At 38.3% G+C, this 17523-nt stretch overlaps 1 protein-coding gene and 1 pseudogene across 1 annotated transcript; one reads left to right on the plus strand and one right to left on the minus strand.

Annotated features, from left to right (window-relative positions):
* Nucleotides 1-1108: 1108 nt before the first annotated feature.
* LOC106391421 (protein NUCLEAR FUSION DEFECTIVE 4) lies at nucleotides 1109-3382 on the minus strand. Its single transcript, XM_013832058.3, has one exon. It carries the CDS (start codon nucleotides 2938-2940, stop codon nucleotides 1222-1224), a length of 1719 nt encoding a protein of 572 aa, XP_013687512.1. The 5' UTR covers nucleotides 2941-3382; the 3' UTR covers nucleotides 1109-1221.
* Nucleotides 3383-12874: 9492 nt separating this feature from the next.
* LOC106391267 lies at nucleotides 12875-17523 on the plus strand (annotated as a pseudogene).

Consider the following 17523-nt stretch of genomic DNA (forward strand, 5'->3'; position numbering starts at 1 on the left):
CAACTTGTCTCTATTGCAAATAAGTGAGATGGTTGAAAAGGTAATTTTTTTATTAATATATTTTTTTTATAATGTCGATTACTTACTTGTCCCTATTTACTAACTTTAAATATTTTTGTAGGCGGTTCCTAAAAGGAAAAGAGGCCGTTTAGTTGGGTTGGCCCGCCGTGCTTCTTCGTATCCGGCATCTTCTTCGCAAGCTCCGTATGCCGATCCCATGATTCTCGAGGAGCTACATGACAAAGATGAACGGATTGGAGCATTGCAGGAGCAGAACACCACTATCCTTTCTGAGAATGCCACTATCCGTTCGGAGAATGCCACTATCCTTGCTGAGTTGGCATCCCAGAAGAAGTTCAACACCGAGATAATGCAGAAGCTAGATCGTTTGATGTCTTCGAGTTCATCTTAGTTTTTTTCGGCTTTTTAAAACTTTCTGAATGTTTTTTTTTCTATTTCGGTTTGTATAAATTTTAAACTTTCTGAATGTTTTTTTTCTATTTCGGTTTTGTATGAATTTAAATTCTATAATATTATTAGTTTTAAATTTCTGATTTTTTTAATTTATTAATTAATTTTTAATATAACAAAATATATAAAAATGCAAAATTAATTTGTTTTTAAAATTGGTATATTCCGACGAACTCTGGGCGTCAGAATATACCGACAGACAACGGTTCTTCGGAATATACCGACGAACCAACATCCGTCGGAATTTACCGACAAACCAATATCCGTCGGAATATACCGACGAACAAATATCTGTCGGTATATTCCGACGAACCAATGTCCGTCGGTATATTCCGACGAACCAACGTCCGTCGGAATATACCGAAGAATCCACTACGTCGGAATTGTCTGAGGAACGTTCTCCGTCGGTACTTAGTTTTTCCGATGAACTCTGGTCTCGTGTGTCCGCATCGTAATATCGTCGGAACTTAGTCAGAATGATGTTTCTCGGTATTCGTCAGAAAGTCGTCGGAAGTTCTGACGAAATTCCGACGAATTTTTTTTTTCCGACAAAACGATACCGACGGACAGGTTCGTCGGAATCGGTCCATTCCGACGAATTTCTGACGATTTCGGCCATCAGAATCCCCATGTTTTCTTGTAGTGATAAAAAAATTTATTCATCTATTATTAAGCAGACATAAATCAATTTGTCTGATAATGATTATCCAAATAAATTCAACGGCTTTTTCTTTTTTTTTTTTTGCCTCATCAAGACTTTCTCGAGTCAGACACCATTGCAGACTCGTCGGACTCATGACTGTCCCTAAATTTCTTGTAAATATCACCTTTGTAAAACTTTCTCGTCCTTATCGCTAGACCCAAAGACACAAGCGCTCCAAAGAACGTCACCGCAGCCAAAATCACAAACGGCAATTTATAACACTGGCTCCCTAAGCAAGTCAAGTCTTTCACATCTTTTCGAGTTAGCCCTCGAGCCGTCAACTGCTTCATGGCCTCTCTATCGTAAAGCATTCCCGTGACGCGAACGTTCAAGATGTAAGATCCAAGCGGGCTAGCAAGCTGTCCGCAGTTGAACAACGTGGAGAAGTACTTGAGCCCGAATAGTTCCGAGATGATGGCAAAGAGCAAAGGAAGCTGCGCGCCGAAAGAGAATCCCATTAGAATGGACGCTATGTATACCGAGCCTGGTACCGGGAAGGCGATGAGAAGGTGGCCCGCGCAGCTTAGTAAGAGGACTAGTGTCATCATGAGCGGTCGGGGTAGTTTATGCTTGGCGAGCAAGTATTCAGAGACAAAACCAGAGAACACTCGACCGAAGTAGTTCCATATGCTGACCAAAGAGACAAAAGAGCTAACCGCGTGGTTCGGATAACCGAGTGATTCACCTATTTGTCCTAGGTTGTCTAAGGCCGTCAAGCTCGATCCTAAACCGCAGAAAGTCGCTAGAAAAAGGATGATCATGTCGAGGCTTAACAATGCTTGTAGTATTGTGTAGTCTTCCCCTCTTGGCGGCGGATCGAAAACCGTCAACAAACAAGATTTCATCTCCTTCTTTTCTCCATCCTCCTTGAGATGATCAATGTCCTTTTCGGGTTTCTCAATCTTGACCTCGCTAGGCTCCTCCTCAGCCAGCTTCTTCATGTTCCACACTTCGATCTCTTGCTTAACCGCAACCGTTAGAGGCACAAAGAGCAAGACGCAGCATATGGTAGCGCTTGCGATGTAAGCGGCCTTGGTGAAATGAACTTGCTTCTCAGCGATGTTCATAGCCATGAGGAACAAGGCCAAGAAGATTGAGATGTAGAGGAAGTTGTAAAACACGTTGATCTCATTCCTCTGCCTCACAACTTTCTTCTCTCTTATGGAATACACAAACACAAGGGAGACCACAGCGGGTAGCCACGCGATCAACAGAATCAAAGACTTGGAATCGTTACCGTAAATAGCAAAGTAAAGCTGCGTAAATATCGCTCCGCTTAACCCAACGTAACCTTTAAGCAAACCAAGCATGACTCCTCTGCTCTCGGGGAAGTTCTTGACGCAAGTAACCAAAGCTCCTGTGTTTGCAAAGTTCTGAGAGTTTGCTCCTATGCAAATGTAGAGACACATTTGCCAAACTCTCGGTTTCGCTACTTTCCCCGTTACGGTGAGCCAGATCATGAAGTAGCCGACGAAGTTCATGGCGGAGCCGATGACGAGGACGAACCAAGTCGGCGTGACCTCGGCTATGAGTCCGGACATGACTCCCACGTTAGCTCCGAGATCTTTAAAGAAACCTAACAGGTTCAACGTTGTCTGGTCGTAACCGAGCGTGGATTTGATATCTTTAGAGTAAGTCCCGAAGAGGTAAGTGGCTCCAGCGCAAGCCATGATGAGGAACGAAGCAAACACCATGAACCATCTTCCATTGAAAAAATGAATCAAGAACCGTACGGTCTCGCCGGATGAATGAATCTCGCTACCCATTTTGAAAACTAGAGTGAGGCTATAGAATCAAGATCTCTGTAGATTTGAATCTTGGAAAGATTTTGAGTATTTTGAAGACTATCTTGGTTGATAGATATAGGCTTTAGTGGTACTGGGCGGATCCAGAATGAGAGGTGAAATGATTGAAGTGCAGAAAGAGTCCCGAGGCTATAAAGTAGAACAAGAGAATAGGAGAGCTTGTAGACACATGTGTGTATCGAAGTGCGGGCTGATTGTCGGAGACTTTTGAGGAAGATTTCACCATTTTATTGACGCCAAGAAAATAGTAATAAAGATTGACCATATTATCTGTCTTTTCTAATTTTGTCAGTAAGATAATGATAAGAAGATTAACTGATGTTGAAAAGTAATTCTTTCTGTCTTTGGACAGTAAATATCAAGACCCAGATTTAGAAAAGGATGATGGACCAATGTTCAGTATATGTTTACCAAATTTAAGAACAGATAAATAGTTGATAAATTGGTTTAAGTTGAATTTATCTGAAAATAAATCGGTTTATGCTGACATGAAATCTCTTTTTAGACACTTTTCTAGTTACATGTGGATTGTGGAGGCTGACAAAACAGTAGTTATTATTAGTAAACAATGTCTAAAAGTTGCTAGAGATTGTCTTAAACTACTATTTTAGAACAGTATGTAAAATCAGATAAAACACCTCTAATAATCATCTCTAAATTTGAGAAAATTATTAGGATAGCACTAAAATTTTTTTTGTCACAAATATAGTATCTAAGAATAAAAATGACCAAAATAGCATTTAATGTTTTATCAAAAGAGATAAATATACACTTATACCTCAATGGTAAATTAATTTAGACATTAGGTTTTAGAGTTAAGGGATGGAGTTTAGGGTTTAGGGTTTAGATTTTAGGGTTTAGGGTTTAGAATTTAGGGGTGGAGTTTAGGGTTTAGGGTTTATAGTTAAGGGGTGGGGTTTAGGATTTAGGGTTTAGGATTTAGGGTTTAGGGTTTAGAGTTTAGGGTTTAGAGTTTAGGGTTTAGTGTTTAGGGTTTAGAGTTTAGGTTTTAGGGTTTAGGGTTTAGATTTTAGGGTTTAGGGTTTAGAGTTCAGGGGTGGGGTTTAGGGTTTAGGGTTTATAGTTAAGGGGTGGGGTTTAGGATTTAGGGTTTAGGATTTAGGGTTTAGGGTTTAGAGTTTAGGGTTTAGTGTTTAGGGTTTAGAGTTTAGGTTTTAGGGGAAGTGGGGTTTTGGGATAAGATTTCAAATTTTGAAAATAAAAAAAATTTAAATTTTTCAAAAGATAAAATGCTATTTTGGTCGTTTTAGTTTTTGAGAGCTATTTTTGTGACATAATTTAGAAATGTGCTATTCTGGAAATTTGTCCTTTTTATTTTGTTTTAGTAGTACTTTATTTCTTACTTTAAAATGAAGTACTAAATAGTATTGCTTGAAATTTAAAAGTATTATTCATATTTTCTAAGATGAATTTTTAATTATAAATCTTAATCAGTTAAGATTAATTAATTTTAGGGATATAAATGTTTTTTCTTCTTTAAATTTTTTTTTGGTCTATCCTATGGAATTTGCTAATCGATTATTGGTAATGATGTAGAGAATCGCTTTTATACTACCCATAGGTTGTTTGGATACAATTGAGAGCCTTTGCAGTGCTTTCCTCTGGTCAGGCTCCATCACTCAAACTCATAAAGTTAAAGTTGCTTAGACAGATTTGTGCTATCCTAAGGGAGAAGGAGGTTTAGGTACTGTGCGACACTACTCGGGTTTTTGCACTAAGCCTGATATGGTGTCTCTTCACAGGACGCTCTTTATGGAAGTCCTGGATTCATGTATATCTTTTGAGGAATAGTTCGTTTTGGGATGTGAAGGAGAATTTTCAGGGATCATGGATTTGGAGGAAACTGTTGAAGCTTAAAAGTGTTGCTTATCAGTTTTTTCGACATGAGGTTCGAAATGGAGAGTCGGTATTCTTCTGGTTTGACAATTGGATGTCATTTGGGAAGTTCTCGATATCACGGGTGAGCAAGGCGCACGCTATCTGGGCATCTTACGGGAAGCAAAGGTCAGCGCTGCTATTGATGATAATCGATGGAGACTAGGTGGAGGGCGTAGCCGTATATTTGAAGATCTTATCATGAGGATAAGTGAACAACCAAGTGACTCGGAGCCAAATATAGTTCTGTGGAAGCATGCGGAGAATGATTATCATGCCTCTTTTTCGGTAGTTAAAACTTGGGAGCAAATAAGAATCAGAAAGAGAAGGTTGAATGGTATAATGTGATTTGGTTTTCACAGGCTGTACCAAGGTTCTCTTTTATAACATGGCTTGCAATCAAGAATCGTCTGTCAACTGGTGACCGTACGAGGAGCCGGGGTGTATAACAAGAATGTTTACTTTGCGGGGAGAAAGATGAAACTAGGGACCATCACTTTATGGCATGCCCCTATAGTTATATGGTTTGGGTTACTGTTACATGAAGGCTGTTAGGAAATCGCATCACTCCGGATTGGCAGGGCACTGTAATGAGGATAACGATGGATCATCATACTAGACTGGATGGAGTGCTGATGAGAATAGTTTTTCAAATGATGGTTTACCATATTTGGCAAGAGCGAAATGCGTGGAGGCATGGGAAATACTGGACACAGATGGAGAATCTGGCACATCAGATTGACAAACTATGAGGAATAGAATCCTATCTCTGAGATACAAGCATGACAATAAGTTTGAAGGACTCATGAGGAGATGGTTCGAAGTTACAATATGATCCTTTAATCATTTGCATCAGGCATAGGTTTTTGTTTTTCCTCTTTCATAGTATTAGGGATATATATCCCACATCGAGAATTCTAAGGGACATTAAGTAATATATAAAGGATTAGGGCCAATCCACTAATCACCAACTGGTTTTAAGTTGGAAGCCCATAATTAAACCTGAATCTAACATGGTATCAGAACCCAGATCCTAAATACCCTAAACTCCTAATTAAAATTAAAATTAACTCTTCTGACCGGGTATAAAGGTTGTGTTAAACTCGCTCGACCGAGTATAAATGTCCTAAAGTTCCGAGATTTCTGGCCGATAAGAGTCATCATCTCGAGGAGGGGTATTAGGAATATATATCCCACATCGGGAATCCTAAGGGACATTAAGTAATATATAAAGGATTAGGGCCAATCCACTAATAACCAATTGGTTTTAAGTTGGAAGCCCAAAATAAAACCTAAATCTAACACATAGTTTATCAAGATAGTTAGTTCAAGTTAATACATCTTGTAAATGCCTATTTTTTTCTAATAGCAATAAATTTGAAATTTCATTAAAAAAATGTAGAGATTCGGTGGCAGTAAGAAAATTGAAGAAAAATGCAAATCTACAAAATATAATAAATCTTGTTGTGAAACAATAGATTTAGAGCTGAATGTTTCTGTATTTTATTAATCATAACATGGGTTCTTTTATATAAGGATTACAAGTCATAGAAAAAGTAAGTATCCAAAAACATAAACCAACAAGGATTAGGAAAACTACTAATACATAATAATGAAAAGATAACAATTACAAGGAAAAAGAAATAGAGTTTCCTTTTCTCCAAAGCATAAGCCGCCTCTTTCTCTCTCTTAAGGTCATGGCCGCCTCTCTCGCTCTCTCTAGGGTTGGGCCATCTCTCTCCCTCTAAGTGTATGGACCGGTTATGGACCGGGCCGGTTATGGATATCCATCAATTGATTTATAAAACTCCCTCTTGGATGCCATAACCATTCAGTGATTGTAATACGCTTAATGTTGCCTCATTAAAACCTTATCAGAAAAACCCATTGGGACAAAATCATGATGAAGGAAAAAAAGTACAACACGTACTGCTCCCCCTGATGTGAACCTCAGTGTAGGTTCTTTAGTCTACGCATCTGATGCGTGATCTTTCCTGGACGTGCAGGAAGGGAGTAATCAAATCGGCCAAGTTTATTACTGAACCGTGATTGGACCATTTTGATCTTTCCGGTCTTTTCTCATGTCTTCTGACATCGTGTATACATGGTCAAGAAGTGATCCTTTGCTGTCGACCACTCTATACTTTGGTCAGACATGTAGGGCTATGGTCCTCGACCAAAAACATCCTCACGGATACTCTCTTTGGCTATTAGCCGCCTATGACGATGTTAAAATGCTGATTGATAGGTAACTGACTGTATGAGTTTTCTCTATACTACCATCGATTATGCACTAATCTGATCGATCCATGTTGAGTCATAGACTTCTTTTATACATGTTCATAACTTGTCTCATGAGTGTCCAAGATCATGACTTGATCAATGATCATTGTTGTAATGAATTTTACGATCTTATCTAACTATGGCACTGTGGCCAAATACACTCATGAATCTCACATGTGGTCATCGATCTCTATTGCCTTAGGCAATGCCATATTCGTTTTTCATTTTAGTCCTATCCTTATATTGATGTCGTCTCATGACCTCTGTTGATGTTGATCATATCACATAATGAATATATATTAGGTCATGGACTTCGATCATGGACTGCAACCTATTGGTATCCGATCGAGAAGGATAGATTAAATGTCTCCTCTCAGCCTCACAACAGCAGCAGACTGTTCTGCTATGCCGGATCCTTATCTAAGGGATCTGATGTTGGATTGGTCTATCCGGAGAACATGCTATCCGAGGTAGCAAGCTGAGGCAATCCGAATTACCTTTCTTTGGGCTGATCTTTCTTTTCCACTAGCCCGTACTACAATCTAGTCGGTCCATGCTAGTGTCACAGATCTGTATAAACCTTTTAACCTCTCTTTAGGTTGGTTTAGTATAAACACAAGGAATTCGAATTTCTTTATTAGTTTACATATGGACTGAATTTGATTGTTCTTATAGAACTCCTTTACTAGTATTATATACTATATGCAGCTGCTTTGTTTCAGTCCATGAACAGCTTAGGAACAATGTTGTCCTTTATCCAGTGATCCATATGCTGCTTACTACATCTTTATATGTCAATCTAATTTCTTTCTTATGACCAGACCTTTGTCAATTTCGAAATTATGTAGCAGGATCCACCACGTAGGAGTTTATCTCCTTATAATTTGTTCCATGGTCTCTGTGAGTATCCTTGTGTAACAAGCTATGATCGAATGCTGTTAGTAGGAAACATGAACACCTTTAGACCTCGTGATCATGTACCATATCTCATGGTTTCTTTTCCCTCATAAGACTCATCTATTTCACTGGTTTATATCAGATGACGTTTCCGTATATATGTATGTGGCCAATACGCCTATCTTTCTCTATAGATACTTTAAACCTCACGTTTATCTTTTCAATCTAATATTTATTCTTTATGAGTACTCTTTCGTGGGTTCTGATCCTCGTTTATATCTTTATGTTCAAGTGCTACTCTCTTATGTACGAATATATCTTTATGTGTCGACACTTATATATGGTTTCATTGTGTTCCAGACATGATCTAATCGATTTGAGATTTCATTATCCAGGACCTTTGTTACCTAGTAGCTTGGCGTCCCAAATTACATGGTTTGGTACCTTAGATGTTTAGCTGCGCAGCCTTTTCTCAATGTCTGGTCTGGTTTCCTTATGACCTCGGATTTGTATTCTATGCACCTTTTTCTTTCCGAGGTTCCTTATCTTATGGAACACTTTGGTCTATCTTGTATAGACTCTGTAGCAACTTGACTGTGTCTCTTTTTAGGACATAAGATTTCGTTTGGTGCTAAGCTGGTTATGACTTAGTATTCTTTTCTTTTCTTTTCGGGTCAGTGTCTGGCATCTCGATTAGCTAGCTATGTATAATCTTTTTTTTCTTTGGACGTCTATAATTCTAATCCGAGGATCTTTGCCAAGACAATGATGGTTGATACCATTCTGTTTCTTATCATTCTTTACTCTTTACCAGCTTATAGCTTTCTCTTTTTAATGTTGAATAGTCGGATTCATTGATCATGCAATCCGTGTACCTGGCCACTTTCTGATCACCCATATTTGGCTCAAGGTCTCTTAGAAGTCGTGGGAGAAAGTCATACTCTTATCCAACATATATTCTCAATCCTCTTCTGAGGTTCCATCTTAGACGGCACATATGTCTGTGGTGGTTTATTCAAAGTCTCTTAAGATGGTGTATGTCTGGTTTATGACCCATATTCAATCTGAGATGGGAATATCTATGCTCACTTATATGGCCTGATATATTTTTTACTTTATATACATGTAAATCCATGATGTCCCTAAGCTTTAGGATGGATGTCTGATCCTTATAGGTAATGGACTGCACGGCCAAGCCGTTTATATCATGGTCATAGACCATGGTTCACGAATTTATAGTATTGATCATGTATCACGGGTTTATCCTCTCTCCTCCTCATGAACGTACTATAATTTCGTGATGCTTAGGACAATAAAGCCTAATGAGTTTCCCTTTGTGTACATGTTTCACAACGTGAAATCTTATGGGATTACTCTTTGTGCCTTCTCAATATCAATCTTTGCATCAAGTTTAGACTAGGATGGCTAATCCGGTCTTGCCATAAAGTGTATAATTTTCGTGGGATATATCAGTATGATCACCACGGCTCTTGCCTCTTATCATACTGATCTGTAGCATAGTTTTGATCAGTAGATTACATAGGTATAGTTTTGACCACTTTCTTAAAAGGGTCTTAGGCGTTTTCTTTCTTTCTTAAATCTGAAGCAACTTGTTTCTTTTTGCCCATTGTTTCTATTTGGAAACCATATTAACTCAATGGCTTATACATTCTTTGGTGTATATAATGCCCTTTAGGCAATGCCTTAGCCATAGATTTCTTACTAGGCTACTATACCGTACCATAATGCCTTTTAGGCGATTTCTTTATCAATCATTCACATTATCAAGTAAGATCAGGCAAGTTATAATAATAATGAACTCAAATCAATTCTATTATTATATATAAAATCGTGAATGGCAATTAGGTTTAAAGCAAAACACAAATCAAAGACTTAAAACACAATTAGCATGTCGAGATCTTTCTTTAGTAAATAGACATGTCGGCCACACCATCAGTTACATTGGACACGACTGCCTTGGATTCATCCTGATCCATATCAGTCTTATTTGCTTCAGGATATCTCATCTCACTATTTCTTTTTAGCAACTGATTACTCTGCTCAGTTAGACATGAGAACAAATCATTATAGGTGGTGAAACCTTTTTCTCTATAGATGTGTTGTAACAATAGACCTCTTGGATTGGCTGTGAGGAAGGTCTTTTCCAGTAAATCCTCCTTTGTTACCACTTCACCACATAGTCTCAGTTTGTAAACGATTTTGGACAAAGCAAAATGATATTCATCCACAGACTCAAAGTCCTGGAATCTGAGACTCATCCATTCATGTCTGACCTTTGGTAATAACACCATTGTGTATCTGGATTTTAATTATGTCCAAAGGTCACGAGGATTCTCAATATTTAGGTACTGATTTCTTAGATCCTCAGTGAGATGATGACGCATAATTGTTATGGCCCTATACTTTTCACTTTAAGTTGCATAATTACCCTGAATGATACTCCTACCGAGTCCTCTTGATTTCAGGACAACTGAAGTGTTCATTGCCCATTCTAGATAATTTTCTCTAGAGGGATTTAGAATGGCATAATCCAAAGGCTCAAATCTTGGCATCTGAAACCATATTATCAATCAATTCATGATTTAGGATGCAACCAATTCAAAATAATCAGTGCATATGATTTCATAAGTCTCTCGACCAAAACACTTTACTACTCGATCATGGTGCGAAAGAAGTCGAGAATGCTAGGTCTATATGTGATGCTTAGGCCACACAGCCATGTAATGTGATACAACGATCCTAGAGATCGGTTCATGAGATATGCAAGCAAGGTCACACGACCATTCAGATATGGTGTCTCTCTAGGCCACACGACCAAGCTATGATGCATTAAGCCACACGACTTTCAATCACATGATGCAAACAATGTGATCTATCAAGGGCACAAGGCCGCGAGTATGAACAATGCATCGGAATGTTTAGGCCACACGGCCAAGAAAGAGAAGCCACACGGCCAAGATTCAATTTAGGGTTAATGCATATAGTTTTACATGTAATTGCAATCCTAAGGTGGTTGGTTTCTATCAGTTCATGATTCAATCAAAACAAACAAACAAACCAATCGGCCAAGTAATAGAACAAGCCGCACGGCTATTTAGTTCAATTCAACGTCATCCCTAGAATTAGATCTAAGTTCAATTACAATCAATCAGTAGTGATCAGGTTCGGATATGGATGCAACAAGGCCACACGGTCACGGATGATGATCTAGAAAAATTTAACCTAGAATGTATTAAGGCCACACGGCCACAATCTAATTCGATTTCAAAGTGATAAAACAAGGTCATTAGGATTTTAACCAAGTCAAGCAATTCAGATTCAGGTTTAAACAATCATAATCAATATTTCTAGGTGATCAAACAAACAATTAAGTTTCAAATCAAAATTAAAATCGATTTTCCAATTTAGGGTTTTAGGGATTTCGAAACTTTGATCTTTGATCAAAGAGATTTGATTTGAGATTCAAAACCTTTAAGGTTATGATTTTAATTGATCAATGGATCAATCTCGATTTAGGGTTTAGGGGATCAGACTTATTCAAGCTCCGATGTACTCTTTTAGGGTTTGATCTATTATCCTAGGGTTTTTTTTTAGAGATTAGTTTTTAGGGTTTCAATCTTTACAAACAATCCAAATTCAATTCTCATGTTCTTAGAATTAGGGTTACCTTTTGTTTGCAGATTGTAGAAAACCGGACCACCAAGAGAACCTCGAACGGACGCGAGCTGGAACGAGCTGGAGTTGAAGTCGCGCGAGCTGGAATGAGGCTGTGTTCGTCTAGTATCAGAAACACCTTAGGGCTGAGGTTGATAGGATGGACACGAGCTGGAACGCTTGCAAGAACAGATTAGGGTTCGTCGGGTTAGGTTTTAGGTTTAGGAGTTTTTTGATTAGGTTTTTAGGCTCAGGGTGTTTAGGGAATATCGTGCTGAAAACGTGTTGTGAAACAATAGATTTAGAGCTGAATGTTTCTGTATTTTATTAATCATAACATGGGTTCCTTTATATAAGGATTACAAGTCACAGAAAAGGAAAATATCCAAAAACCTAAACCAACAAGGATTAAGAAAACTACTAATACATAATAATGAAAAGATAACAATTACAAGGAAAATGAAATAGAGTTTCCTTTTCTCCAAAGCATAAGCTACCTCTTTCTCTCTCTTAAGGTCTTGGCCGCATCTCTCTTTCATTAGGGTTGGGCCGTCTCTCTCTAAATGTATGGACCGGGTATGGACCGGGCCGGTTATGGACCGGGCCGGTTATGGACCGGGCCGGTTATGGACCGGGCCGGTTATGGACCGGGCCGGTTATGGACCGGACCGGTTATGGACCGGGCCGGTTATGGACCGGACCGGTTATGGACCAGGCCGGTTATGGACATCCATCAATTGATTTATAACAAAGCTATTGTTATACGATTTTACAATTGTCACTGTATCATACATTAAAATAAAATTATTTGATATATAATAGAAATCTCTTAAGAAAATGTATTCGTTTAAATAAAAGAATACCAAAATTTGGTGGCTTCCCATTGGTTCTCTATTCGATTTGGGTCCATTATTCCATGCCGTGTACGGGAATACTACCTAACATAATCTGATAAGGATAAGCTTTAGTATTTAGCTTAAACAAAACCAATCAAAGGTTGCACTACTTAATCTATATTGTAAAAGCTAGTGGGATTCGAAAACTTAGAGAGATGTTTTAAATTTAGCCAGTTAATTTCTGTTCAGTCTCTCTATTTACACTTATTTGATACGAAGCAAGACTTGATTTTAGTTGTACTTACTATTTCTACAATCCAATAAATCAAATAAACTGCTATAAATTTCGATGTCCTCTAATATCATTTTTTTGTACAAAAAGAGTTCTAGATGACATTTTTGCTCATAAAAAAGTTATGAGAAACTTCAATGTTATTTTTACAAAATAGTCGGCAAAAAAAAAGAAATTATTCGAAATTTAAATGTTTTATGTATATATCTTAAGAGTCAGCAAAGAAAAAATATTAGTTATATAGCTTTCATCAAACTTTGTCCAGCTTCTGTTGTTCCACCTTACAGCATTCCTTAATCTCCACTTTATCTCCCAAACCCAATTTCGAAAACCCCTCTTCACCAACTTAAAACCCTATTAACTTATTCCAACAATCAGATGATTTCAATCAAACAAAAAGAAGCCTTAAAATTTATCCAAGAAAACCAAGAACCATGATAACACATAAACAAAGAAGAACAGAGAAAGGACTCTGTTTTAAACACTACTTCAAATGGATCCTCTGTTTTTCATTCACTCTCTATTTTCTCGTTTCCTTCTTAGTCGATCATAATCAAGAAGACCTTCCTTTGTCCCCTTCTTCTTTGTCCCGACCAAACACTCTTCTAACTAACCCTAAAACCAAGTTTATCGCTTCTCATGTCGTGTTTGAATCTAAAATCCATGATCACACACTTATCTTTCCCCCACAACGTCCAAACATCAGAACTGGTATGTGTATACATGAATTTAGTTAATGTTTTTAAGTTTTTTTTTTCTTTTTTTTGAAAACGGGCTTAATGTTTTTAAGGTTTCATGTTTTCAAAAAAAAGAGAAAAAGAAAAAAAAAAGGTTTCATGTTTTCTTTTTGGTAAAGAAAAGTTTCAAGGGCTACTTAATATTTTCTTGAGGGACTAAGTCACTAAGACCACCTCCATCACTGGTTCTTAAGGAGAGGTTTTAAAGAAAAGAGAAAAATAAATAAATGAAAAAGGTAAGAAAAACAAAGAACCGGTGCTTAATATGGCCATTTAAGAAATGCTAAGGAACCCTTACGTGTCATTGATTCATTGCACAGCCCATTTACTGTCTCTCTCTGCTTCTTCTCTCTCATTCGATCTTCTCTCCCGATGATGGCGGAGACGAGATTTTCGTTCATCAGCCCTTCTCTCTTTATAATTCTATCGCTCTTCGTAAGTAATCAAGGGTTTTGGGAACATCGAATCGAGCATCTGTTTGCTTAATTGTGGCCCTACTGGCTCCGAGGCCTTGAAGACTCTCGTCCTCGGTGGAGTTGGGAGCATCACCGTCGTTGATGGATCCAAAGTCGAGCTTGGAGACCTTGGAAACAATTTCATGGGTATATTCCCTGCTCACTGGTTTTTGTTATTAGCTTCTATGGAATTGATTGTATCTTATGTGGATTGTTTTTTGTTATGTGTGAAGTGGATGAAGCGAGTGTTGGTCAATCAAAGGCCAAGTCTGCTTGTGCGTTTCTTCAAGAGCTTAATGATTCTGTTAAAGCTAAGTTGAGCCGGTTGAGTACGCGATCGCGATTGGAAACAACGGTAAGACCAAGGCCGTCGATGTCATTGCTCCTGGCGGTGGAGGCGGAGTCGAGTGTTACAATTGCAGAGAGGTTGGTCATATGGCGAAGGATTGTCGTGGTGGTTCCGGTGGGAACAGATACGGTGGCCGTGGATATGGCGGTGAGGGATGCTACACGTGTGGTGATGTAGGTCATTTCGCAATGGAAACACTTGCTATACATGTGGCAGAGTTGGACACATGGCTAGAGTTTGCACAAGCAAGAGAAAGTCTGGTGGTGGTGGTGGTGGTGCTTGTTATGAATGTGGAGGCATTGGTCATTTGGCACGTGACTGTGATCGTAGAGGAAGAGGAGGCGGTGGCGCCGGTGGTGGCAAGTGTTTCACATGCGGCGAGGAAGGTCACTTTGCGAGGAACTGCTCTTCGCTTGCTTAACAAAGAAAAAGAAGAGTGATGTTCATAAAATTCTTCGCGTTCTATTGGTTTTCTGATGTGATAGCTAGAGTTGTTTCTGTTGATGTTTTGGATTGTTTATTGGGAGTTTATGATCTCTATATTGCTCGTATATGACAGGTTCTTGCATACCTATTGACTGTTTTTGTTGATGCAATAACCCATATGTGTGTGAACTTGAATGATAGTGTGTGATTGCATAAGTTTAAGTTTCTTTGTCGTTCTTTACAGTTGGTGTGATGTAATGTGATAGTCACTCCCGTATGCAAAGATTGAAACGTGCTATTAACTTGTTATTCATATCCACCATCTGACAAGAGATCTGTCCAGATGCTTTCTCGATTCCTTTTTGTTTCGTTTGAGAGCTTGTTCTTGGAAATCTCTGACATGGTTTTGCTTCAAATAGGTTGCCATATTGATGTTTCCATACTCTTCGATGAAATGAATATTAGCTGAAGTACAATGTGAAAGGAGGGATTAGTAAACGCTATGTTTATACTTTTGGTAAACTTTTTGCAAATAACATTCTTGATCGATCACCAACTGAAACCTGATTTGGTTGAGAATATATGGCAAAAATTTGGAACAAATCAAGATTTCAACTAATCGACTTCTTCTCGTTTACGATTTGTTTTTGTATTTTTAATATGTTTTTATGTCATTTTTATTTAAATATTTATGTATCTTTTTCTTTCAAATCATTCAACTTAAAAAAAAAAAATTTAAGAACCTCAATGAGGTTCTTCTATTGGAGGATGAAAAAATTAATTAGACTAACAAGAGTTCTTAACTTTTCAAATCACAAAATTAACTATTAATTTATTCATTAGAACCCATTAGAGTCTCTAACCAATGGAGTTGCTCTAAGGTTTCTTATCATGACAATATTTTCTTGTATTTATTATTGGGAAATTCTATCAAATATCACTTTTTAAGTTTTTGTCACAAAATAGCAATAAAAAAAAAATGACCAAAATACCTTTTTTATTTTGAAAATTTTAATTTTAATTTTTTTTTTAATTTGAAACCATATCCCAAAACCCCACTCATTAACTCTAAACCCTAAGTCTAGATTAGTTAACCCTAGGATAAAAATATATTTTTATCATTTAAAAAAACTTATTTTGGTCATTTTCTTCTTTAAGAATTATTTTTGTGACAAAAACTTAAAAATAGCTATCTTAAATTTTTTTTTATTTATTATTTTATGTTTTTTGAAATAATATTAAATTTATTCAAAAAAGCTTTCGTACAATGACTGTAACACTGACTTTTTGTATTTATTTTCCTTCAGATGTATTCAACAATTTGAAAATATACGTCTATGACTTGCCTTCCAAGTTCAACACAGACTGGTTAGCCAACGACAGATGCAGCAACCATCTCTTCGCGGCCGAGGAGGCTCTTCACAAGGCGTTGCTGAGCCTCGAGGGAGACGTACGGACGAAAGATCCGCACGAAGCAGATTTCTTCTTCGTCCCTGTTTATGTCTCATGTAATTTCAGCACAGTCAACGGCTTTCCAGCGATAGGCCACGCCAGATCACTCATCAAGGAAGCAATCGACCTCGTCTCAGCTCAATACCCGAACCAGTGGCTCTGACCACGTCTTCACCGCCACACACGACTTTGGCTGTTGCTTCCACACCATGGACGTTAGTTCAAATGTCAGAGGTCCCCAGTTCGAGGTCCCCAGTTCGAATCGCTTTTGGGACAAAACTAATATTAGATGCTGTGGTTTCAGACCCGAGACGATTACAGACTTCGGTCCAAACCTCCTAATAATAATATTCAAAAAAATAGATTTATTTATTTACATTTAGTTTGCATTTCTTTTAAAGGAGGATAGAGCAACTGCTGATGGGGTACCAAGGATTTTGAGGAACTCTATAGTTTTGCAAACTTTTGGTGTTACGTTTAAGCATCCATGCCAAGAAGTAGAGAACGTTGTGATACCACCGTACATCTCGCCGGTAAGTTTGCACAAGACTCAAAAGAATATCCCGGTAACTAAGGAGCGAGACATTAGGGTTTTCTTCCGGGGCAAGATGGAGATTCATCCCAGAAACATCAGTGGACGCTTTTACAGCAAGTAAAATACACAACAACAACCATACTAAAATATAATTTTTGATTTATCTCCATACTGAGTAACATTTTTTTTACCTTCTACTAGGCGTGTAAGGACGGAGATATGGAGGAGTTACGGCAGTGACCGGAGGTTTTATCTCCAACGACAAAGATTTGCCGGTTACCAGTCAGAAATTGCCCGTTCTGTTTTCTGTTTATGTCCTCTCGGGTGGGCCCCGTGGAGTCCGAGACTTGTTGAGTCGGTTGCACTTGGTTGCGTGCCCGTTATTATCGCCGACGGTATCCGTTTGCCGTTCCCTTCTGCCGTGCGTTGGCCGGATATCTCTCTCACGGTCGCGGAGCGAGACGTTGGGAAACTCGGAGAAATTTTGGAACACGTGGCGGAAACTAATTTGTCCGTCATACAGAAGAACCTTGAGGATCCGTCTGTTAAGCGGGCCCTTCTGTTTAATGTCCCTCCGCAAGAGGGAGATGCCACGTGGCAAGTTTTGGAGGCTTTGTCGAAAAAATTGCATAGGTCCGCTGCAAGAAGATCAAATGCTTTTCTGTAAACCAATTTATTTGTTTTTTTCTTTGTCACGGGTATTATTACTGC

The sequence above is a fragment of the Brassica napus genome, chromosome C4, assembly GCF_020379485.1.
Source record: "Brassica napus cultivar Da-Ae chromosome C4, Da-Ae, whole genome shotgun sequence".
Classification (NCBI taxonomy): domain Eukaryota; kingdom Viridiplantae; phylum Streptophyta; class Magnoliopsida; order Brassicales; family Brassicaceae; genus Brassica; species Brassica napus.

Bases quoted from the DNA above. Each gene is read 5' to 3' on its own strand.
- LOC106391421 (XM_013832058.3), bottom strand. From the start codon at position 2,940: ATGGGTAGCGAGATTCATTCATCCGGCGAGACCGTACGGTTCTTGATT.